General features: G+C 51.2%; 1 protein-coding gene and 1 pseudogene across 8 annotated transcripts; one reads left to right on the top strand and one right to left on the bottom strand.

The window, feature by feature from the left end:
* Positions 1–401: 401 nt before the first annotated feature.
* Positions 402–22,148, bottom strand: LIG3 (DNA ligase 3). 8 transcript variants are annotated; one of them, XM_032322740.1, is made up of 20 exons: positions 22,024–22,148; positions 19,241–19,794; positions 16,695–16,838; positions 14,716–14,913; positions 13,583–13,734; positions 12,504–12,670; positions 12,342–12,419; positions 11,707–11,875; positions 10,019–10,174; positions 7,746–7,877; positions 7,107–7,186; positions 6,058–6,145; positions 5,607–5,684; positions 5,173–5,296; positions 4,430–4,572; positions 4,027–4,101; positions 3,452–3,598; positions 2,771–2,978; positions 2,327–2,394; positions 402–1,220 (listed from the first exon to the last, which is right to left on the bottom strand). In XM_032322740.1, exons 2-20 carry the CDS (start codon positions 19,788–19,790, stop codon positions 987–989), a joined length of 2,991 nt encoding a protein of 996 aa, XP_032178631.1. In that variant the 5' UTR covers positions 19,791–19,794; positions 22,024–22,148; the 3' UTR covers positions 402–986. The 8 variants fall into 8 exon arrangements, with proteins under 8 accessions (XP_032178631.1, XP_032178637.1, XP_032178632.1 ...); XM_032322746.1 differs by having other exon boundaries at positions 2,882–2,978; XM_032322741.1 differs by having other exon boundaries at positions 22,028–22,144.
* Positions 22,149–23,111: 963 nt separating this feature from the next.
* On the top strand, positions 23,112–23,209 carry LOC116578574 (annotated as a pseudogene).
* Positions 23,210–23,476: the final 267 nt, after the last annotated feature.

The following is a 23,476-nucleotide window of genomic DNA, read 5'->3' as shown; positions in this document are numbered from 1 at the left end:
CAGTTGTGTCAGCTGCTGAGCACCTGATAGGTGGCTAAGCGTGCCTTGTTTATTTTGCCCAGGGAAGATCTACAAGGTGTTTCCATTGCCACGAAAAGTTCTACTGAATACACTCCTCTCCACGGAACTGTTTTCCTTTTATTCCAATAAACCAGCCTCGGGTGGCATGGGAGCCTTTCTTGGTAAGGAGACCGTATAGGTTTTGTCCTTGAGTGGGTTTTTTATCTTAAAGACCAGTCTTGTTTCCAAATTTGGGGGAGGCAGAGCCTCCTGGAGTCCTGTTTCCCAGAGGAGTAGCTCCAGTAACCTCCCTTTTCTTATAAAGCCCTGTTTTCCTACCTGATCCTGGTTCCCTCCCTTCAAACCAGGACCCACACCCTATAAGAGAAGAACACAGAGACTTAAGTCATAAAATTCATTTTGTTTTCTTTCAAAGGAGGCTACATTCCTGGCAAAAAGGGCCAGGCTGAATACAAGTCTTGCCAAATAATAAGAACATTTCTGAGAGCAGTCTTTTAAATACAACTTTAAAACGAGCCTGCAAGTGAAGGGGCAGGTGGCTGTGCTCTGAGCTTCAACAGCTCAGTGTCACTCCGTGCCTGACCACTAGGGGGCCTACGGGGGAGAAGGGGTGAAGAATGGGGTAACTGGAAGGTATTTTATTTATAGGGGGGAAAAAAAAAAACAAACTTTTAAAAGAAAACAAATACAACCAAACCAGCACCCAGGTCGGAAAGAAGTATGTAAACCAGCAGGAGACAGACTTCCCCAGCGGCACCCACAGCCATGAATTCCTGGCTGGGAAGAGACCATGGCTGGTAGGTTCTGGAAGACGTACTGCTTGGAGAAGAAAGGCCGTCTCCCCACCCCCCCCCACCCCCCCCCCCCAGGCCCCACCACTGTGTTCTTGCCTTTGCCTGCTGGCCCAGGCCCACCCCCAAATGAAGCAGAACGTGTGTGGCCAAAGGCGAGGGAGGGCCGCAGTTCTAGCAGGGGGCCACCAGCCTTCGTTTCCGGATACAGGCCCAAATCCACTCCGGGGAGACCTGCTGGGCCTCAGGGTTCTTGTCCCTGCTACCCAGCACATGTGTGGCTGAGGCCATGTCAAATTCCTGCACCAGGTCCCCATCGAATGCCACAAAGTAGCGTCTGAGACGGCTGAAGTCTGGTGTGGAGGGTGGCAGGTAGAGCCGCACCCCAGTGAAGATGTCCAGCAGCACCTGCAAATGTGCAGCGGTCAGGCTGGGGCTCCACCCAGCGCAGCACAGGCAGACAGGAAGGTCTGAGAACCAGAGCCAGAGATGGAGGGAGCCATCTCAGAGCTGACTGGAGGAAGGGACCATGTATCAAAGCCCCAGTCCCCCAGCCACTCCAGAGGGCACATACCGTATCCGTCTAGAGGAAAAGGAGGGAGCGTGGCTGGGTCCCCACACAGGGGACCTGGAAAAGAGGAGAATGTGTCTACTCAAGCACCACCACCCAGGGGCAGGGCCAGTGGCTCTCAGACTCCGTGACACTGGCTGACGGAGCAGTGCGCGGCACACAGGCAGCTAGACGTGGGGGTTAGGAGCCCTGCTCTGCTGTGGACGGGGGCAGGGGCTTCCGGTAGGGAAAAGATGGGAAAAGTTCCCTACTTCTGCTGGGGACTGGGTGCAGACTCCACTTGGCAATCTCCGATGCTGGCTTTGGCTAGGGGGAGGAGGACTGTTGGGTCCATCACACCTGACAGAGATCCAGTGTTTACCTCTGTACCCTGTGGGCCAGCAGCTCCCCCAGGGCTAAGCCTAACTGCCACATTCAGGAGCAGCTCAACAGCTGTTTTCAGACCGAAGACAAACGGGGGAGGACAAGAAGGGAAGGGCGTTGCAGGTAGGAGGCCAGTCACCTGGCCAGTGCCCCTGACCCGCTCCTCGGGGCGGGGCTGGTTCTGCTTTGGCCCTGAGCACAAACTCACACAGCTGCACTCCACCCAGACCGGCTCTCTCCCTTCTCTTTAATGCAAACTGTGACTGGGGACCTGCAGCCCGCTGGGTGCCTGCAGCCTCTCTCAGTGAGGCCAGGCTGTTCTATCTCCTGCCTGCTGGCACCGCTCTCCTTCCTCTGTGCGGGCTGGCCGGCCGCCTCTGCAAGGTAACGAGAGGGCACAGGGTGGAGCGGCTGTCCCGTGGGACAGGCCCGGGGTGGGTGAGCAGCGGCCGTGGGCCACAGGGTCTGGCCGCCAGTCCCCATAACACCTTCACTCCTCCCAGTGCCCAAGGGCAGAGGGCTAGGAACACAAAGCTCCGGGCCAGATGGGCCCCTGGGACACTGCCATTCTGACCCTCACCTTTGCTGGGCACGCGGTCTCATCAGGAGCCTTCCGCTTCTGCCCCACTTTCACAGTCCGCTGGTGGCCTGTGGGAGACAGCCTGCAATGAGAACCAGAGTGGGGAGGAAAGCTGCTACCCCTGAGGTCAGGGCAGCCGAGGGAGAGGCCAGGTCCCGGCTCTGCTGGGAGCTTAGGGGAGCTGGCCAAGGAAGCTCTTGGCAGGTAAGGCCTCTAGCTCAGAGGCGGTTCGTCCCCAGGTCTGACAGGCTTTCCCAGGAGCCGGTCACTCAGTTCTACTGAGCAGATGGAGGGGCCCGTGGCTGGACACAGTACAGGAATGGGTTCCGGGTCTGCAGCAGTGGACAGAGCGAACCACGTGACCTCAGAGCTGCCTGTCAAGACTGGGTCCCCGTCGTCTGAGCTCTGCCCTCACAGCACACTCTTCACCACCCACCCCCTTACCGCCTCTGCTGTTGGGGCTACTCGGCCTTCCTCCTGCCTTCTTGGCACTGGTGGAGGGCTGCTTCGGGGAGGCCCTGGAGGCCTTGTGAGCCGCCGCAGGCCCCAAGGTACCCTGGTTCTCTCCGCTGCTGCCCCCTGTGGTGGAGCTCCCCTCCTCTCCGGCCGCCACCGTGAAGTCCGCTCTCTCCTTGGAGAGCTGGTACAGTTCCTGTGGGGGGTGACACCGAGTGTCAGGGGCTCTCATCCTCTTCCTAGCTACAGGCCTCTGAAGCGGGTTAGGCCCATGGGGCTGAGGAATAAAGAGAAAAGAAATGGCAGGGAATAGAGGCTGGCTTTCTTGGTGCTTTTCTAAATTTTGGCCATTCCTTGGATCATGGGTACAAATCACTGTTCTCTGCCCCCTGGTTCTTAACAGCATCATAGACTATAGCCTGGGGCCCAGCCCTGAGCAGCAGGGCAGGAGGCTGAGAACAGCACACTCAGCTCTCTTCTCTGAGGCCCTGGGGCAGGCAGGTCTTCTCCACTGCCCTCTTTGCCCTGTCTCGGTGGACGGCAGTGGGGGGCTGGGTAGAGACATACGGGGGGCGGGAAGGAGAAGAGAACACATGAGCAGGCCAGAGAGCCAGGGTTCTGAGGCTGGGACAGTGGGGTGGACAACACACATGCAACAGACACTGGCACCTTGAGCTGGGGGAGGTTAGTGGCAGATTTCCAGTCCTTATCATCACGGATGCGGGTGCAACGTGGGAATCGGATGGAGATCCCGTCGGCAGTGTGAGCCTCAGACTTGGAGAACTCAGCCCCTGTTATCTCCCACACGGCAGCTTTCTGTCAGGATTCAGTCACTGGTTAAGAAGGACCCCCCGCCCCTGCACCAACCAGCAAGAAGCAATACAGACTAGCACTGGCTAACAGGCTGGAAATGGGTTCTAGTCCCACTGTTGCTGCTGATGCTATGGGACCCAAGGAAAGTTCCGGCTCTCCTTTTGGGCCCCAGTTTCTCTGTCAGTGCATGGAAGGAAGTGGCCCAGGTAACTTCCAGAGCAAACCATTTCTGAGTGTCTGGGGGATGGCTGGTCTCATCCTGCCCCTACTAAGGACAATTCCTCAGTGTGGACTGGCACGTCCCTTGGCTGAACAGTCCAGATCCCCATCCTGGGCGGGCTGACAGTGAGGCTGAGATGGCTCTCTGTGGTGCTAGAGAATCTGCAAGCTCCTCCTGTGGGCAGGAGGAGCCCAGGCCCCTTGGCTGGTACCTTTGGGTCTGGGACTATAAAGTCAGGATAGTAGATCTTGTTGATTTTCAGCCAGCTGGGTATCTTGCTGGGATCCTGGAAAAGAAAAGATGCTGTCCTGGGACCTTCCCAAGTCAAAATAAAATTTAAACCCCCCTTCATGAGGAGCTTGTGTGAAGAGGTGACTTTTCACAGAAAGCTGACCCTCACCCCATGGGATCCTCCCTGCCCTGAGAGGGCATGGCCAGGGGGGCATGCGGGCCAGTTTCCACAAGGTCGGCCCTCAAAGCCTCTAAAGGCCTACGACTGCTCCCATGGCCAAGCAGCTGCTCTCCTTTCTGCGGACACAGATAAACGAGAAGCACAACCAGTCTCGGGACGAGGTCCAGTCCAGGCGTCTGGGCCGAACAGCTCCCTTCCTCACCTTGCTGATCTTCACCATGTCTAGTTCCTTCTGCAGGCGGGCAAGGGTTGCGTCATCATGGCCCCCTGCACACTTGGTGACCGTGCACCACTTCTGGCTGCTTGGGTCATAGCAGCCCATGAGAAAGATGGACATCATGCCACCTGGGGGCGGGAACATGGGTGAGTTAAGTGGTGGATGGAGGGAGCCGCTGCCACCAGCCCCACGTGCCCAGTGAGGGGCAGCCTGCTGGAGGGGAAAGACCTGAGCCTTGGCGTCAGAGAGCCGAGCTCACCTCCTGGGCCTACCTCCTGCTAGCTGTCCAAGTTTAACCTATACGAGCCCCACTCTCCTTTTCAGTAAACTGGGGCTCATCATGTATAACTTGTTAAGCTCTGGTGAGGAGTAAAAAATTAAATAGAGTCTAGCACACAGTTGACTCCTCAGAGCCCAGCTTTCCTGCCAGTCAGATTTTGAGGTTTTTCCCTGAGGAAAAAGTGGCCAGGCCCCCAGAAACTAGCCGATGATGAGCATCTTTGTGCCAAATAGCATGGGGTATTCCTGCCTGACCTCTCCCTGCCCAAGTCTGTAACTCTCCAGTGTCCCTGCCTAGATGACATGCTGGGTTGGGGCCCTTGATCCCACAGCTGTGGGCACCATAACCAGCCGTGCTGGCAGATCAAGCTGATAAAAAGGCCAGCTACACCTTGAGCGGTGGTGCCTTTCAAAGAAGTACCATCCCAGGGGCTGGGGGCCATCCTGACCTTTGCTCCCTTGCCCATAGAAGGCCCCAAGGACCACCAGGTCAGCTGTGTCAGCCATGGCCCCCTCGTTCAAATAGTCTTTCTTCACTTTCAGCCAGTGCCGCTTTCCAGGCTCATATGTACCCTGAGGGAAGAGCAGGAGAGAGACCTCAAACTAGAATGGAAACTCTAGGAGGGTGGGATTTACCTCTTCATTCGACAGATCGGCTTTACCAGTGCCCAGTCCACTCTGAGCAAGAGCCCTTAGCTGCTGTCCCAGGGAACATAAACGAACCCATCCTCCAGATGTGAAACAGAGCCTGTGAGACCCTGGAAAGGCGGCCCTGCTGCACCCAACCTCAGACCGCCACCGCCCTCTGCTGGCCAGGGCTGGAAAGGCTGGGGGAGGCCGAGAGCCCATGGGAGAAAGCAAGCACGGGGTGTGAGCAGCTCACCTTCACATCCTTCAGCACCAGCCCTTCCAGCCCCTCTCGGATGACCCGGTTGATCATGTCAGCCAAGTCTGCAGCTTTCTGAGGGTAACAGAGAGACGCTAAGGTTGGTGTGTGAACAGAGAGCACCATGGTGGGAAGGTGGTGGTGGTGGTTCCCTTTTGCACACTAGTAAAGCATCTGCTGCAAATACCCCAACTTGAACACACGAACAATGGTCTTGCAAAGCAGTTCTCTCAACCAGAAAGTGGCTGCAGCTTTGAGACCCAGGGAGCCCAGCTAGGAAGGATGTTTCAGGCCCTGTCCTTGTAGGTGGAGACTAGGAGACAACCTGTACATAGCGGCAGCCCCCATGAGAAAATGAGGACTCCTTCTCTCCGTCACATCTGACCAGGGGTTCTCTGCCCTGCTGTCGAACCACCAGGCTGCTGTCTGGGGTGGGGTCTTTACTCACAGTGACTTGCTTCATTTCTGAGAACATGATCCGGTTGGGAATTTCAACCATGTTATCATGAAGAAACTTCCGCCGCTCACACAGAGGCCTAAGGGGGACGAGAGAGCTGAGGTCAGGTCAGGACCCTCCCACCCCATTCAGAGTGTTGAGGAGCGAGGGGCATGACCAACTGCTGCTTCAAGACAGGGTCTGCCGTGGCTCTAAGCCCCCAGCCTCACAGTTCTGCCTGTTGGGATGATAAGGGTTCCCTTGCAACCGAACACGGACAACCCTGAGCTGTCGTACAAAGCCACTTCATCCTTGCAGTGCCTGTTTCTGTCATGGAGCCGCGGAAGAACTGGCCTTTAGCCCAGACCGTCTGGTCCCACATGAAAAATGACTCTCACTCTCATTTTTCATCCATGCAGCCGCCGCCCCACCACTGCTGGCCCCCGAACCCAAGGCCGGGTGGTTCTCTGGACCGAAGTTCAAGGCCCAACAAGTCTTTCCCCTTCCCCTCCTATTTTCTCCCTGCTCCCCACTCAGTGACGGGGCCAGTGTGGGAGGGCGGGAGCAGGGACATAGGTCTAGGTGTGCAAGGGGCCAATCCTGGTTTCTCATACCCAAGAATCTGCATGCAGTGAAGTCAAGACCGCTAGTTCTCCCTCAGATGGTCCCCACCTCCAGGCCTCTTCTAGTCCCAGCTTCCTGGCCACCTCTCCCAAAACCAAAACCGGGCTAAAAAGCATCTGCCTTATGCCCCCATGGGTGCTGTCTGAAACCCTATAGTGTTCACAGTTTGTTTCTCTCAATAGTCCACTTTGCTAGAGCACAGAAACTTCTGTGAGGATCTCGGTTTCCTCTCTGAATTAAGTGCTCAGGAGAACCAGTCAGCAAAACGGCTCTCAAAGTCAGTGGGGAGTTGAGTGTGTGGCAAGTATGCAACCTCTTGGCTCCCTCCTCCCCAGCTCCTGGGTACAAAGAGGCATATGCTTCAGCCCCTTCCCCTCCTTCCTGGCCAATCTGAACCCCCACCCCTCCTAACCCAGGAACCAAAAGCAGATCTCTACCTGTCCATCAGGCTGACATCATTGAAGTAGATACAATCAAAAACAAACAGGCAAACATTAGCATCCTGGAAGGCAGCTTTCTGTAAGGGGAAACGAGGTAGTAGATACATGAGGCCCAATATAAGTGGGTATAAAACATGGACCCAGGGGGCTCAGTTGTTAAGTGTCTGCCTTCAGCTCAGGTCATGATCCCAGTGTCCTGGGATCGAGCCCCACATCAGGCTCCCTGCTTGGCCGGAAGCCTGCTTTCCCTCTCCCCCTCCCCCTGCTTGTGTTCCCTCTCTTGCTGTGTCTCTGTCAAATAAATAAATAAAATCTTTAAAACAAAAAACACGGACCCGGGAAGCAGTGGACAGAACAGTCCTGTATGTGTTCAGAAGCCCCCGGGCCACAAGGGCACTTGGCGGACAGTCCAAAACGGAAACCAAACCAATTCTGAGTTCCCAATACTAGCTCCTTTTATGTAAAAAACAAAAAACATGTCTAAACTCAGGGCTCAATTCAGAAATAGTTCAGAAACAAAGAATAAGCTCCACCCTGAGTGGATTCCCCTCCGCTGAGAGCAAGGGCGCACAAAGATACATGTACATGTGCTCACACCTGCTCATTCCTGCACATTCCTGGGCACCAAGCCAGTACCTTGTGCACTCCAAGAGTCCCAAAGGGCAGCGGTTTGCCTGTCTTCGTGTCGATCAAGAGCACCTCGGAGTCCAGGATCATGCTGTGGCCTCCAGGAAAAGCCTGAGGGATGTAGTCCTTGAAGTGGGCCACCTGGGGGGCAGAAAGGGGACTCAGGTGAGGGAAGAATGGGCGGCAGTGACCTAAAGCTGAGCCAGAAAGCAAAAGCCAGGCCCCAGAACGAACACAAAACACCAATATGTGGAAGCCAAACTCATGTGCAAAACACATCTATGCCTTAGCAGCCACTGAGACGAGAGGAGAGGCGTTTGAGACCCAAACAGGAAAAGGTCAGCCTCGATGGAACCACTCTGGGCCATGGAGGAGAGTTGGGGGGAAAAAGGAAGAAAGTATGTGGAGGAGGAGGTAGAGGTGGACAAACATGGAAGGGAGGAATAAACATGGGCAGGCAGACATTTGTGGGGGAGAACAGATGAGCTTTTATAAAAAGATGGATGGAAAGGAGTAAATGAACCCTCTCCAGAGCAGCAAGGAAACAGGAGGGTCTTCTCCGAGTGGGAGCTCAGAACCCACAGCCATCTTCTAAATGAGTAAGAAAGGATGTTTGCAATCGAGAGTCTTTCCCGATACAGGCAGGACCCCAGTCTCAGAGTTCCACACAGGGAGTAGTCCCACTGAACCCAGGGTGGCCCCTGCCAAGCGCTGCCAGTGCTGAGTTCCAGAGAGCATGACGGGCCTGAGTCCTCCCCTGGGCAGGGCACACAGGCCCTCAAAACCTATGATGCTTGGAGTGGGGACAGGAAAGGCCTGTCCCGCTGTCCTACTTGGCTTCGATCCTCAACCCAGCTCCTTACAAATCACAAGTACAAGAGAGACCCAGGACAGCTGGTGAAGGAGAGCAGGGCCCAGACTTCTTCCGGGTAACAGAGGGGCCCACTGGGCATCTCCCCAGGAGCAGTTCCGGGGCACTTTTACTGGGCCCCACGGAGGCCAATGCTTAGCTCTCCTCTGGACACCTGAAATGAAAAGCCCAAGGCTCAGAGGTCCAACAGGAAGACAAGGGTGAGGGCAGCACAGGAGTCCCACGACACATCCCCTTCACCCCCAGGGCTCTGAAGAATGGAGTTGGTGCTGGCGCCTGGGTGGCTCAGTGGGTTAAAGCCTCTGCCTTCGGTTCAGGCCATGATTCCAGGGTCCTAGGATGGAGCCATGCATCGGGCACTCTGCTCGGCAGGGAGCCTGCTTCCCTTCCTCTCTCTCTGCCTGCCTCTCTATTTGTGATCTCTGTCTGTCAAATAAATAAATAAAATCTTAAAAAAAAAAAAAAAATGAATGGAGTCAGTCCTAGTAGAGAAGGGGCAGCTAGCACAGGAAATCCCATTACTCACTAGCTACTGGGGTCAGATGTTCCAGCTGCTTTTCCCTGAGGAAAGTCCAAAGACTCACAGAGGCCCTGGGTGCTGAGAAGGACTAAGGGGCAAGGTTCTTAATGCCCCTTAAAGGACAGGAGTCTGGGCTCTCATCTGTCCCCGCTGGACTGAGTTTACATCAGAATGTAAGCTTCCAAGTACTTCTGTCCCTTTTTCACTACTGCACACCCATTACCAAAAACAGTGCCTAGCCCAGACTAAGCCCTCAATAAAGGTTTATCAAAAAAACTCCTGAAGGACAGCCTACCAGCCCTCTGTCCCCGGGAGGTAATTTAGCACTGGGGAGCACACAGGACATGGAAACACAAGACAAGCACTGCAAGTCGCTTGCCAGGTGAGCTCACTGTCCTAGCATCACTGTGGGCAAGGGGAACGTCAAGGTCCCCTGGGGCTCTGTGCTGACTAACCCATGCCTGGGCTCTTCGGCTGTCCCCATGGAGCAGCCCTTCATTTTAAGACTCCAAAAACAAATAGATTCCTTCAATGACTACAAAATAAACTCAACTATGGCCCAGAGCTGAAATGACTACAGAACTCCGGCCTTGAGGTTCTTTTTTTTTTTTTTTTTTTTTTTTTTTTTTTTTTTTTTTAAAGATTTTATTTATTCATTTGACACAGAGAGATCACAAGTAGGCAGAGAGGCAGGCAGAGAGAGAGAGAGAGGAGGAAGCAGGCTCCCCGCGGAGCAGAGAACCCGATGCGGGACTCGATCCCAGGACCCTGAGATCATGACCTGAGCCGAAGGCAGCGGCTTAACCCACTGAGCCACCCAGGCGCCCGGCCTTGAGGTTCTTCAGGACAGGAAGAGAAAGCCAGTCCCTGCAGAGAGGAAGGGACCCATACCTTGTGAGGCAGGACAGGCTTGAGGCTGCGGCTGAAGTAGTTGAAGTGGTCCCCGTTCTTATGCACCTGCACTCGCTCCCCATCGTACTTGATCTCAGAAAACATGCCATTAGGACACTTCTTCATCGCGTGTTCGATGGACTTGCAGGCCTCAGCCTTGGGGTGGGGAAAGAAAAGCCTGGAGACTTACAGGTGCTCTTCAGTGGGAGTTGCTCAGCACGGACAGCCCCAGAGTCGAGGTCCTGGGGCCTGCCGACCAGAGAATAACCTAAGACCAGGCCGCTGAAGAGGCAGGGGAATGGACAAGGCTAGGCAAGTGCCATATTCGAACTACAGCGTTGCAGCAGCAGACACGGGAGCTGGCTTTTTGAGGACCACTAACGAGGTCTATTTTAGAGCAAATAAAATTCCACTGAAACAGCATTTCATTTTTTTCTCAGTAATTCAGGATCTTGCACGGCCTTGGCTTGCTATTAAATGCATCAGTTATCTTAGCATAGGAGGTGTGTAGAAGGGAGAAGAGGGTGTAGGTGACAGGGAAGCTGGCAGGGTGGCAGCGGTCAGGGATCCCTAGGACAGGACACAGGAGGGCTTCTTCACTCCCCAGTGCCATCCTGACTCAAGCTGACGATGGCCAACCATCTCAGGGGTGGAGGTTGTACATGTCAGGTCATACACATAATTTCGCTGCATCCTTGATGTGCTATCTTACGTCAGAGACATGGATTTCCTTCTATGGATGGGAAAACAGAAGCTTGAAGAGCCTCAGTCCCCACTTAAAGGTATACAGCTCATCTAGGGCAGGAATGACACTCACGGCTGGGCCCAACTCCAAAGTCTGTGTGGCTCAGCACAAAGCTATCTACCCCATGCCACCCTTGGAATAAATGATAGGTTTTAAACCAGACTCCAAGAATTCCTATAAAGGGCAGAAGGCCACTACTGCGGGTGACAGATGTCCCGTCCCCAGGATGGAGATCCTACTACTTTGGGGCTGGCTGTCCCACATTCCGAGCAAGACAGGACACTTCCCTAACCCAAACACAGAAGCCTAACCACAGGCTGTAGTACGTAAAGCACAGGCAGAGCTCATGAAAGTCACTGCGCCCCACTGAGGCAACCCCACGGTTCTCACTGGGCATGGCAGCACTGGTGGAGGCCCCCATTGCACAGAGGAACCAACGTACAAAGGGAAGCCCAGTTCTCATGAAATGAGCAGAGGCTCAAGATGATCTTGGTCAGACATGATCTTCATTCCTTAAGCTTCCTCTTTCCAGAAGGAAGAGGCCAAGGCGCCTGATCCTAGGAAGCCAGGCTCTGTTGCCACCTCTCAGAGCTACTTCGGGGTAGGTCACAGAAACTTAGGAGTTACTTAACACACCCAGCTGTCTTCAGGAAAGATGACCAGTCAACCACTCTAAGTAGATGCTTCAGAAGGTTTCATACCACATTCACGTGAGGAAATGAAAAACCCAGAATGGCTAAGCAACTCATATACCTGAGTTGGTATACCCTGCTGGTGGCCGAGCCAGGCCTCAAGTTTAGACGTCTCTGCTAAACCACACTGTCTCCTCCTTCACCTTTAGAGCCCTGTGGAGATTCACATCCGCACTGTGCCTGGCCCCAATCCTCCAGATCTCACAAGGAAGATCGGAACATCTGGAGTGGGGCCAGAGCAGCAGCCTTACCAGCATGGGCTGCACTGGTGTCATCAGGGAAGCCTGGACGCTCAGAGCTCGTCTCCGGCCTGGCTCCTTCTCCACCTCCTGCTCATTGCGGAGGACCCTCTCCACCACGTCCTGCAGGTTGCGTGAGGCTTTGAAGGCTTCATAGGCATTGGGGTCAAGGGCATCTAACCTGTCAAGGCAGAGAGGAGCAAAGAAACAAAAACCACTGCCTTTGACTTCATTGCTTTAGATAACTGTCAGTTCTCACAGAAAGGAGGGATCTCAGTAAAGTGGGAAAGCTAATGTTCCACTGTCTAAAAGCCTTTTGCAAGGGAAAATGTTTTTGTAAAACTTAGCAATTTTGAGATCCTGGGTCTACGTGGATGCCACCTTAGCAAAGACGGGCTGGAGTGGGCAAGCAATTCAGACAGATTTACTGAATGTATTCTGTACTTTCAATTCTAACAACTTCGTAAGAAGGTCATCATGACATTTTATACGAGAAAACAGGCTGAGCTAGGTCCAAGTGATGGACCAAGCAGGAAGGAGCAAGGTAGAATTAGGACTTGAATCCACTTCAGGACTCTGAAGTCCTGACACCAGATGGCAACAAAGGAAGCGAGCAGCTTGGCTGTCAGGGGAGGGCTGGTACTCACACGTGCTTTGCACCCGAGTTCATTTTCAGATCATGTTTGATCAATCTGATGATGCACTTGAGGTCATTGGCTGTACACCTAGGGGTGAGGCACATTCAACTTGGTTTTCCTTCCCCGGTGACTCCATCTCCCCAAGCCCATCCCCATTGGGCAGCTCCCCACCTGGAGGCGATGTCCTGCAGGGCCTGCTGCTGCTCCTCCTCCCTGGTGAGCCTGGAGAGCCGAAGGAGAAACTCGTCCACCTCCTGGATGGTAAGGAGGCTCTTGGCAGCTGGGGGGAAAGACTTGCTCTGCTCAAAGAAGACTCTGATTGTCTCTGACACGTCGCCCTGTCTCCAAAAACCAAAATGGTTGTAACCCCAGGGTGGCTGAGTATATCCCTCCAGCCCCCAGGACTAAAGATGAACCAGAGATTTTAAACACATACATACTAACTTCTGTCCCCACCACACACATACTAACCTCGTTCTTGGAGAATCTATCCCACCCAGTTCCTGGAAAGGGCACCTCTATCCACCACAGGATCTGGCCACCTGCCTTCACTGAGGGATGATGCAAGGACTAATTCAGAACTGAGCCAATCTGATTCCTGTTAGAACTTGAACCTAGAGGGACACCTGGGTGGTTCAGGCAATTAAGTGTTCGACTCTTGATTTTGGCTCAGGTCATGATCTCAGGGTTGTGAGACTGAGCCCCCTCTCGGGCTCACATACTGGGCGTGGTGCCTGCTTAAGATTCTTTCCCTCCCTCTGCTCCTCCCCCACAACCCCCCCCTTCTCTCTCAAAAAGAAAATATTTTTAAAAAAATAAAGAATTTTAACTAAGAAACAAATATGGTCATCAGATAAAGGGGTGGGGGGAGTACTTGAATAGAAACTTTCCATGCTGCCAAAGCTGGAGTCATGAACAACCAAAAGCTGAATGTTATACCAAGTTATACTAAAAAAAAGCAAGAAAAAGTAGGGTCCAGAATGGGAACCCTAGCAGAGACTACGGGAGGTCTGAAATCCAGTCCCTCAAGATCCAGGCCTTTCGGGGCTCTGCAGGAGTATGACTGCAGTCCTCAGAACCTTGTGAAACTGACAGCTGTCGCCTCACATTCAGCTCTCATAAAGGAAGCTTGCTCAAACAGGTTTCAGTTTCCCGAAACAGTATGTGCCCCAACCAGAAAAAAGAGGTTTCAGGTGCCTGGCTTGGCAGAACCCCACCTGGAACGCCGCCTACCCTCCCATTCCTCTGACCTGCTCTAGGTCTCGTGCCATATCATCTGGGTTGCAGTTAAAAATGCGGCTGAAAAGCTTCACAATCTGCTTATCGTTCAAGTTGTAAACACTCTTAATAACACCCGGCAGCAGCAACTTCACTGTTAGGTACACGTCACCGTGGAAACCATCTGGAGACAGAAGAATGGAGGCCTTCCTGAGAAATGGAGCTTAAACAAATACATATACAAACTCAAGGATCCGAGAGAGAGGTCTACGTCATGGTCTGTGCTGCCAAAACGCCCTGTGCGTTTTCGTTACAGTGGTAGAGGCCATAGCATTTGGTGGCTCATGGCTCACGTGTCTACCTCCTCTGGCTGAGCTCCCCACAGGGCAGGGCCAAACTTCCAGTTCAGCGTCCCCAGTGAGAAGCACATTACAGATGTTCAGTGATGATTTGTCAGATGAATCAAGGAACTGGAAGATTCTACTCCAGCTGTGCACATGGGTCACAAAAATCTGATCAAACGTGCAGGACAGTAAACTTTCCTCTTGGTCAAATGCACATGTTTTTCTAGCCTCCTGGGGATAAAGTAAGGACAGAAGAGGAGCAATACCAATGTGCTCTGAGCAGAACTGGTGCACTCATGGGGCCCAATAAAGAAGTAGAAATGCAGAGTTCTCAAAATTATTAAGAATTTCAATGGGTGCCTGGCAGGTGCAGTTGATAGAGCGTGCAACTCTTGATCTCAGGTTGTATGTTCGAGCCCCACTTATACAGCCCCACTTACATGGGTATAGAGATTACTTAAAAATGAAAAATATTTAGGACACCTGGGTGTCTCAGTTGGCCAGGTATTTGCCTTTGGCTCGGGTTGTAATCCCAGAGTCCCCAGTCAAGCCCGGATTCAGATTCCTTGCTCAGTGGGGAGTTTGCTTCTCCCTCCCTCCCTCCCCCACCCGAGTGCAAGCTCTTGAGCCCACTCTCTTCCAATAAAACCTCTAAAAAATAATTAAAAAAAAAGAGAAACAAGGAATTTCAAGACGGTATTAACAAAGGATTAAAGCAAGCATGAGGTCCCGTGCAACTGTACGATTCACACAGCAATGAAACCAGCCATGGCTCTGAGCTCTTCAGAGGAAAGGCCCATCCAGGATGTTCTAGGTCCCACCTCCTGCTGAACCTTTCCGAAGAAAGTCCTGGATGATCTGGGTCTTCGTGTTGTAGCTAGGATTCTCAGCCACCATGGCACACAACTTCCGAAACTCTCGTAGCAGACAATCCTTGTGCTTGGGGTCACATCTGCTTGAGGACAGACTTGCCTTAGGGGGAGGGCTTGCACGGGCTGCCCCAGAGTTGTTGGGCTTGGCTGTTGGAGAGAGAAACAACAGGGATGATTCCTTGTTGAGATGGAAGAAAGGGAAACTAGGAAGCACTCTGCTGGCACTCTATATGGAGCTGCACTGCAGCGCCCAAATTAGCCCTGTGGGGTGGAGAACCTCATGCCCATCTCACGAAGAGGGCAACAGGCCTCACAGCAGTTAACGGTAAAGAAACAATGGCTTCGCACTAGTATGGAGGCCCAGCTGCTGCGCATTTCTTTACTCAAGCACCGCACAGAACAAGCGAACCTCAGAGCAATGGTAAAGCTGCAGAAAAGTGGGGATGAGGACGGAAGAAGAAACAAAGGGCCATGTTAGTTGGAGGGAGACTGACGCAGACTGACAGGCTGGAAGGAGCCTTAAAGATGACCTGGTTCCATCTCTTCTATGAGGAGCCCATGGCCTGAGAGAAGGCATGCCCGAGCCCTTGCCGCTCCCACCCACCCATCCCTGCTTCTCAGTGCCAAAATAAAAGGTATCAACAAGCAAGACTTTCCTCCAGACACCCCCAAATTAATGCACAACTCTTGACTGATCCTCTCTCCCCTCTTTTACAAGCACATTTCATTCTGCAAGCTTGCAAGAGAGCCATTAGCAAGCAGGCTGCTGATGTAAGCTTCCTCTTGTCTGAGGTCTGTAAATTCTAAATCCATCCTCATCTCTGACCTGGCCTCTGAAGAGGATTTCAGGGGACAAAATTCCAAAGCGTCAATGCTGAGCAGGTTGCAAGACTTTAGAATGCCCCACTTCTCTCAGCTCCTCCCAAATTTCCCTCCCTGGGACCCAGATCCATCCAGGAATGTGCTGTCCTTATTGCCACCCAGACCCCTCTGTATTTCTGGCTTTGGCCTACCGCCAAACAAAAAACAAACCTCGGAGTTTTAAAATAAGAAAATCCCACAGATCAAGGCAATGTTTGCAATCTTCTCTCCAGCAGTCCTCGTGCAAATACTGTAGGGTAAAGGAGGCAGCAACTACTGTTCCCCCTTCAGATGACGCCGCAGAGGCTCCAAGGGAAAGCCACCTGCTCCCTTGAGCAAGCGGTCATGTGACAGCCCTGGGCCCAGAACCCAGGTCTCCCGACTTCAAGTCTGTGCTTCTTTCACTCACTTAAAGCTACCTCTCTGAGCAACTTCTGAGTCCATGTGTTTGCCTTTACTTTCTTCACCTGAGTCAGTCACAAGAATGTCTCCAAATAAGGGCACCAGGGTGCAGGGTAAAAAAGCACAGGTGTTGGAGAGTTAAGCAGACCTCACCATCAATACTAACTCCATAATGAACCAGACACCAGCTTTCTCATTTGTCAGATGGGCCTCATAAAAGTACTTCCCAAGGTTACCTGCAGAACAGACGAAGCTACAAAGTAAAAGCCCCTTCCCAATGCTACCTATTACGTAAGGCCATGCAGGACATCTTCCACACTCTCATCTTTGGTTTGGGCAAGGTTAGGGATGCGATTTCTCAAAATCCTTTTATCACCAAAATACAAGGAAGTTATAGGGCAGGTTATAATCATCTCCATCTGACCCAGGTGACTACTTCAAGGGGGAAAAAGTCTTGAAAACACAAACTCTTTTGGCTGCAACAGAGATTAATGTACTTTAAAAAATGCCAGTGGAATGCTGAAAATAAGCCATTACCTTCTGCTCAGAGGGAAGCGAATTATGCATGAGGCGATAGGTAGCACAGAATTTTCACTCAACCAGAATCCCAAATAGGATTCCAAATTAAAAGGACTCTAACAGCTAAAGTATCTCTAATCTCTCACCTGAAAAACCAGAAAATTTCCGGGGATTGCTATTGGTGACGAGTGAGGCACCTTTCACTGGAGAGGTCACCTGGCCAGTGGCTGTCAGCTTAGCCTGGACGACGGCTTTCTTCTTTGGTGTGCCTGTGGCCTTAGAAGACAGATCTGTAGGACCCACCCCCAGAAAAAGTATGTTTCAGTGAAAGATCTCTGAGAAAAGCTTCCAAAGAATTTTAACGACTGTTCTTAACAGCCTTGCTGGGTAAGTTACTACCATGACATTACTCCAAGGTTGGTTGTGGACTGGCTGTACTTCTTGAGTGGACTAAGAGAGTCCTGGGTGGGGGGTAGTGTTCGGGGGACAAAAGACCCCATTACTCTTTAACTATTAGTAACTTATATTTTCATCAGCCCTCTCCACCTCTTATCCCATATATGATGATCTCCAGATCTGGGTAGAATCAGAACCCACCTTTCCACAGATAAAACCTGGGGATCTCAGCTCCAATTTATAGCCCCAATTTATAGATGAACAAAAAAGTGAAATGAAGATGGAGAACAGAGCATGTGAGATTGGCACGGGCATGGAAAGTCCCAGCTGCTGTGTTTTTTGAGCTGTGTGAGTTTGACTCTACCTTGTTTTCCTCTTCCTCTGAAGATTAGTCAGAAGTGCCAAAAACTAGAGCCAATGGCCAAGTCAGGGCACGGCAGGATGAGGAACTTGAGAAAGAAGTATATGCAAAGTAGCTTTCTCTCCTCGAAGTCTTTTCTCCTCTCAAAGAACAACGATACGCAGGTGTCCGTTTTTACAGCCACTGCCACAGTCCTCCCACAGTGACCAGAACTATACTTAATTGAAGATATGAATATTACTTTAAAGATGAGCACATGGAAGGTCATAAAGGACTAACTGGATTTGGAAGTATTGGTGTAAGATTTCTAAAATACACACACGTGAATATGTATGTATATGTGTGCATATATATGTACCCGAGTATATGCACGTGTTTGTGTGTAAATATCTATTTTTCCAGTTCTGTCTGCTTAATGGTCTAAAGGCAAAGATAACCTCATGGCAACAAGGATACACAGCATCTAGATTTTGGTCTCTAAAGCCATTCCCCCACTAAGAGGAACCAGCATTCTTCAGAGAAACGGGCCGGTTCCAGAGCTGTGGAAGGATACATATAAGGTAAGCCTAAGAGGGGCACCTGGCTGGCTCAGCCAGTGGAGTACATGACTCTTGATCTTGGGGTTGTGAGTTCAAGTTTCACAATGGGTGTAGAGATTACTTAAAATCTTAAAAAAAAAAAAAAAAGTAAGGTAAGCCTAAGAGCATACTATTATGCTATAAAGTAAAAAAATACTTTAAAACACTAAAAAAAAAAAAAAAGAGCCAGGCATCCAGGACACAGAAACCAGATCAAAGGGTTTCCCAGGTGGCCCAATATGGGACAATTAAGTAAGGAAATAATAAAATACAGTAAAATTATAAGCACAGGAAAAAGTAATCTGTGAATCCATATGATAATAAATTGAAAGATAAGAGGGGGTGATGGTAGGAACTCTATTCTTCAAAAATATCAATGTGATGAAAAAAAAACTATGGAAAAGTTCTGGATTAAAGGAGGCCAAAGAGGGGCGCCTGGGTGGCTCAGTGGGTTAAAGCCTCTGCCTTCAGCTCAGGTCATGATCTCAGGGTTCTGGGATCGAGCCCCGCATCGGGCTCTCTGCTCATCAGGGAGCCTGCTTCCCCCTCTCTCTCTGCCTGCCTCTCTGCCTACCTGTGATCTCTGTCAAATAAATAAATAAAATCTTTAAAAAATAAAAATAAAAATAAAGGAGGCCAAAGAGACAACAAAATGTGATACCTGATCCCAGAGTGGGATTCTACTGTGAAGGGGAAAAAAGCTACAAAGATACTGTTTAACTAATAGACAAAACTGGAATACAAATTGTGCGTTAAAGTATTACATAAAGGATCAATTTATCAGAGTTGATTGCTGTATTATGGTCACAAGAGAGAATATTCCTGTTCCTAAGATACATGCACTGAAGGGGTGCTTGGGTGACTCAGTGGGTTAAAGTGTCTGCCTTCAGCTCAGGTCATGATCCCAGGGTCCTGGGACCGAGCCACGCCATCAGGCTCTCTGCTCAGCAGGGAACCTGCTTCCCCTCCTCTCTGCCTACTTATGATCTCTGTCAAATAAATAAATAAAATCTTAAAAAATATATATATATATATGCACCAAAATATTTAAAGGCAAAAGCCAAAATATGTGCAACATACTCTAAAATAGTTCAGGAAAAAAACAAGCTATGCACGTGTGGAAAGAGGAACAGTGCACATAGGAACACAAATGATAATGCAAAGAGAATAAATATTAACAGGTATGTCTTAGATAAAAGCTTATGAGCTTTCTTTTTTCTTTTTTTATTCTCACAACTTTTCTGAGTTTGAAATTCTTTCCAAAAAAATTAAAAAAGGAAAGAAAGAAAAAAAATGGGACTCTACTATCCTTTTTTCTCAGCACCATTACCCTGGAAAAGCAGTGGTCCCCACCCACCTGCAATGTGCTGGCTTATCTGTTCCTTCTCATTGTCTTCCAGCTCTTCCCAGCCTTCCAGCTCTGTGAGGTCCTCAATTTTTTTTGTGGTGGCCCGAGCCCGCTCCAGTTTCTCAAACATGCATTTAATGTGATACCACTCTTTCATATCGCCCCCGGACTCTGAGAAGGGATTGGGCACCACTTTGCCGATCCTGCATACCCCCTTCACAATCTTTTCCTTGCACTTTTTGCAGCCGGCTGTGCCACGCTTGGCATAGTCCACACAGAATCGTTGCTCGGCCATCTCACAGGGGCCACTGCAGAGTCCCACATGCGCCCCTGGCAAGAAAACAAGGCAGGTGGCACGTGGTCTTAGATGGCCTTCCTGGAATGACAGAGCAGGCTTTCTTCTCTGCAGGAGGCAGGGCCCATCAAGCAGATCTGTTTCTAACCAATGGCTGAATTGTCTTCTGTCAGGCCAGTGATGTTGCTCTCGGAACAGGCTCAGTTCTTTTCGCCCCAGTGCGCGGAGGGCTGATGGGAAGAGGATCTTGAAAGTCAAAGTCATACAGCTGCATGAAAGTGTAAGACACAAGAAGAGTGAGATATAAATGAGGAGCTAGGCTACTACATCCCCAAACAGCCCTCCTACAGTCCACGCTGACTAACCAAACACTTCTCAAAGCATTAGATTTATTGCGTACAGGATGAACAAAAGGAAAGTTCAGTTTGCAGAAGTGGGTTCAAATATCTAATGTACACATGTACATCTAGTAAATCACAATGAAGAGAATCAAATCCAAACAACATAAAAAAGCTTTTCTCAGGCCATCAGCAATACCTGATACTTTTAATGGATGATGGCTGTTAAATATTACAAGATCCTGAAGTTTCTTTCTAGTTACCAAGGAAAATTACATGATGTTTGTGAGGTTTTTAACATAAAGTAGAACATATATGCCACCCTCAGAAAATAATTAAGTCACTATACCAATCTATGATGTAATCAGATGACCCATTTTGAGAGGCAATTAAATGGAATCTAGAACCAGAAAGCCTGGGTTCATATTGTAGCTCATTAGCTGTGTGACCTTGGTAGGTTACTTAACCTAACCTCTCCCTCCCTCAATTTCTTCAACTGTCAAAATGTGGGTAACAAAACTACCTAACTTGTCACTCTAAGAGTAAAGCCCTTCGAAAAGAGCTGGGCAGGGGCGCCTGGGGGGCTCACTGGGTTGAGCCTCTGCCTTCAGCTCAGGTCATGGTCCCAGAGCCCAGGGATCAAGCCCCGCATCCAGCTCTCTGCTCAGTGGGGAGCCTGCTTCCCTTCCTCTCTTTCTGCCTGCCTCTCTGCCTACTTGTGATCTCTGTCAAATAAATAAATAAAAATCTTTTAAGAGCTGGGCATAGAGCACACGTTCAGGACACATTAGCTCTTATGACCATCAGTAAAGCAGTTATCCTTCAAGCAGAGGCTCCCTATGGGCAATCAGCCTGTTCATAATGCACTTGAATCAGGGAATGCTGAAGCAACTGGACAGCAAGAATCAAAGGAACTGATAAATCACCCCAAATGAAAGCAGGGATCATGTCCACACGGTATCCTCCTGACCTTTTTATATTCATGTTTTCTAAAGTATTTTCATTGTTCTAATTTTAAACATACTGGAAATTATTTCCAACCTGCACATGCTTTGTAGTGGAAGTCCTTATTGGTTTATAACGACAAGCCCGCTTTACTTCCCGTAGTGGGAAGCAGATGGATGGGAATCGGGTTTGGGAGTGCGGACGGTGACTTTCCAGTTTAGGGACTGTTAATTTCTGAGAACTCGGTTCTCGGTTTTCTCATTTCTAAATAGGAAAGTAACACCTACTTCACGGGATGACTGGGAAAATTAGAATGAGCCCATGGAAAGACTGGGGGATGGGTGGGCTCTGAACTCCCTGAAAATGTACACAAAATGCGCGTATTCATAAATGTACATTTTGCTGGAGAGACGGTGTATAACCCCGAGAAGTTCAAGAACTACAGTGGTGCGGTATGTGAGTCCGGCAGGTCCATCAGAGGAGCTCAGAACGAATTCGGCTTCCACACGGTCCTCAGGAGAGCGTTTGGGTAGCGTGCCCCCCTCCCCTCCACCGGCCCGAGGTCCGAGGCCCAGGCCGACCTGGGCCACGAGGAGGCACCGTGAGGCTCGGAGCAAGCCCGTCCGCCCCCACCCCCCACAGCGTCCGCGGCGCAGCGGTCCCTCCAAAGTGGTCGAGCACGAAACCGCTGCGGCCCCAACGCAGCCCGGGTGGGAAGCGAGCGCCCCGCAGCCACAGTTCGCGGGGAGGCCCTTCCCCGACGCCTTCCGGGAGCGAGCAGGGGCTACCGGCCGGCGCGGACGCGCGGAGGAGGCGGGGAAGCGAGTTCCTCGGTTCCGGCGGGCCGGGGGCGCAAGGACACAGCTCGGGGCGGGGGAAGGGGCCGCGACGGACGGAGAAAGGCTCCAAAGCTCGCACCAGGGAGCACCGGCTTCGGGCGTGCAGACCCGGGCGGGCTAGAGCGGCCCCACAGGGGCCCCAGGGACCCTCCCACTCGCGGAGCCGCGGAGGTCCCGGGAGCTACGGCCCAACCCCCGTGGGCTCCCGGGGAGCAGCCACGTCACGGAGGGTGTGCCCCGGGGCTCGGCGGGAGGGCGGGGGAGGAGCCGAGGGGGCCGGTTCCCAGGCCGCGCCGAGCCCCGGACCCCCGGGACGCCAGGCCGCCGCCCTCCCGGTTGCCTGGGCCCGTCGCGCCCGCCGCGCCCGCCCCTCACCTGCCTTCCCAGCTCAGGCGCACACCGCAGGCCTCACACTCGGCGCCCACAGGCCGCACGCCACCACGACGGTTGTAGCGCCTGTCTCTTTAAATCCGGGTCCTAGAGCCGGCCGCAGCGCGCAGGCGCAGAGGTCCGGGCCCAAGCGCCTCCACGCGTCCCCGCCCCCCAGCCTGCCGCTAGGGCGGTGGTCAGGTTAGGCGCCGTGTGGGATTGGGAAGCAGGAGGGCTTTTTGGGTGGTTTCCCGCCGGGTATGGCGGCGGAGGAAAGCGGAGGTGGGGGAACATGGCAGCAGTTGGAGTCTCAGCCCGGCCTGAGGACCCCCTGATTTGTTCATGTTGGCAGAGATGATCCAGGCCTTAATGATGGTTGAGAAAGTGTAGTGTAAGGAGCTTGCGGAAAGCAAAGAATGCGTCCTTCAACCTATTTTTATGTATTCCCTCTGTCCTGTGTCCCGCACAGTACCTGGTACATAATAAGTATTCAATAAATAGTACTGAGTTGGGACGCCTGGGTGGCTCAGTTGGTTAAGCCGCTGCCTTCGGCTCAGGTCATGATCCCAGGGTCCTGGGATCGAGTCCCGCATCAGGCTCCTTGCTCAGTGGGGAGCCTGCTTCTCTCTCTGCTTCTGCCTGCCTCTGCCTGCTTGTGTTCTCCCACTCTCTCTCTCTAACAAATAAATAAATAAAATCTTTAAAAAAAAAAATAGTACTGAGTTGAAAAGAGGCGCTAGATATATACAGGTTTAAAGTGTAAAGGAGTGATGGGGAGAGTAAACCGTCGTATTGTTCGAAGTGTACTGTCTCTTAAACCTCAGCTTAACTTTTTGAGGGACTAGAATGGCTATTTTTACAAAAAAGTAGCAGGCTCAGAAAAAGAGAGTTTGAGTTCGGGCATTTAGCAACAGCAAACGGTCGTTGTTAGAGAGGTAAGCCAAAATCAGGTTCTGGAGGGAATTCTGTGCTACGTGAAAAAGAGCTTGGCTTTTTTAATGTAAGGGATGGAGAACCATGAAGGGCCTTATGTAATAGTAACTACTTCTGAGGCTGGGTAGGGGAGACACTGAGTCAGGGGAAGAAATTAAAAGGTTCTTGGTACACATACTAAAATCGGAAGGTGCAGAGAAGATTAGCATGGCCCCTGTGCAAGGATGACCTACAAATTCCTGAGGAGCTCCATATAATTAAGATTTCTTTTTTTTTCTTTTTTCTTTTATATGAGATGGTGTATGCAAAGTAAACTTACTGTGGCAATCATTTCATGATATATGTAAGTCAAACCTTCATGCTGTGTAGGCCTTAAACTTATGTAAGTGATTTATGTCAATTCTATCTCAGTAAAGGTGGGGGGAAAAAAGTTTCTTGTAGTGAGCCATGTGAGAGATGAAAGTGGCCATGCTCAGTTAGTTGGGATGGAGAGCAAGAGGCATTTTTTTTTTTTTTTTTTTTTTTT

The sequence above is a fragment of the Mustela erminea genome, chromosome 18 (assembly GCF_009829155.1).
Source record: "Mustela erminea isolate mMusErm1 chromosome 18, mMusErm1.Pri, whole genome shotgun sequence".
Lineage (NCBI taxonomy): Eukaryota > Metazoa > Chordata > Mammalia > Carnivora > Mustelidae > Mustela > Mustela erminea.
This window is presented reverse-complemented; position numbering and strand designations above follow the sequence as displayed.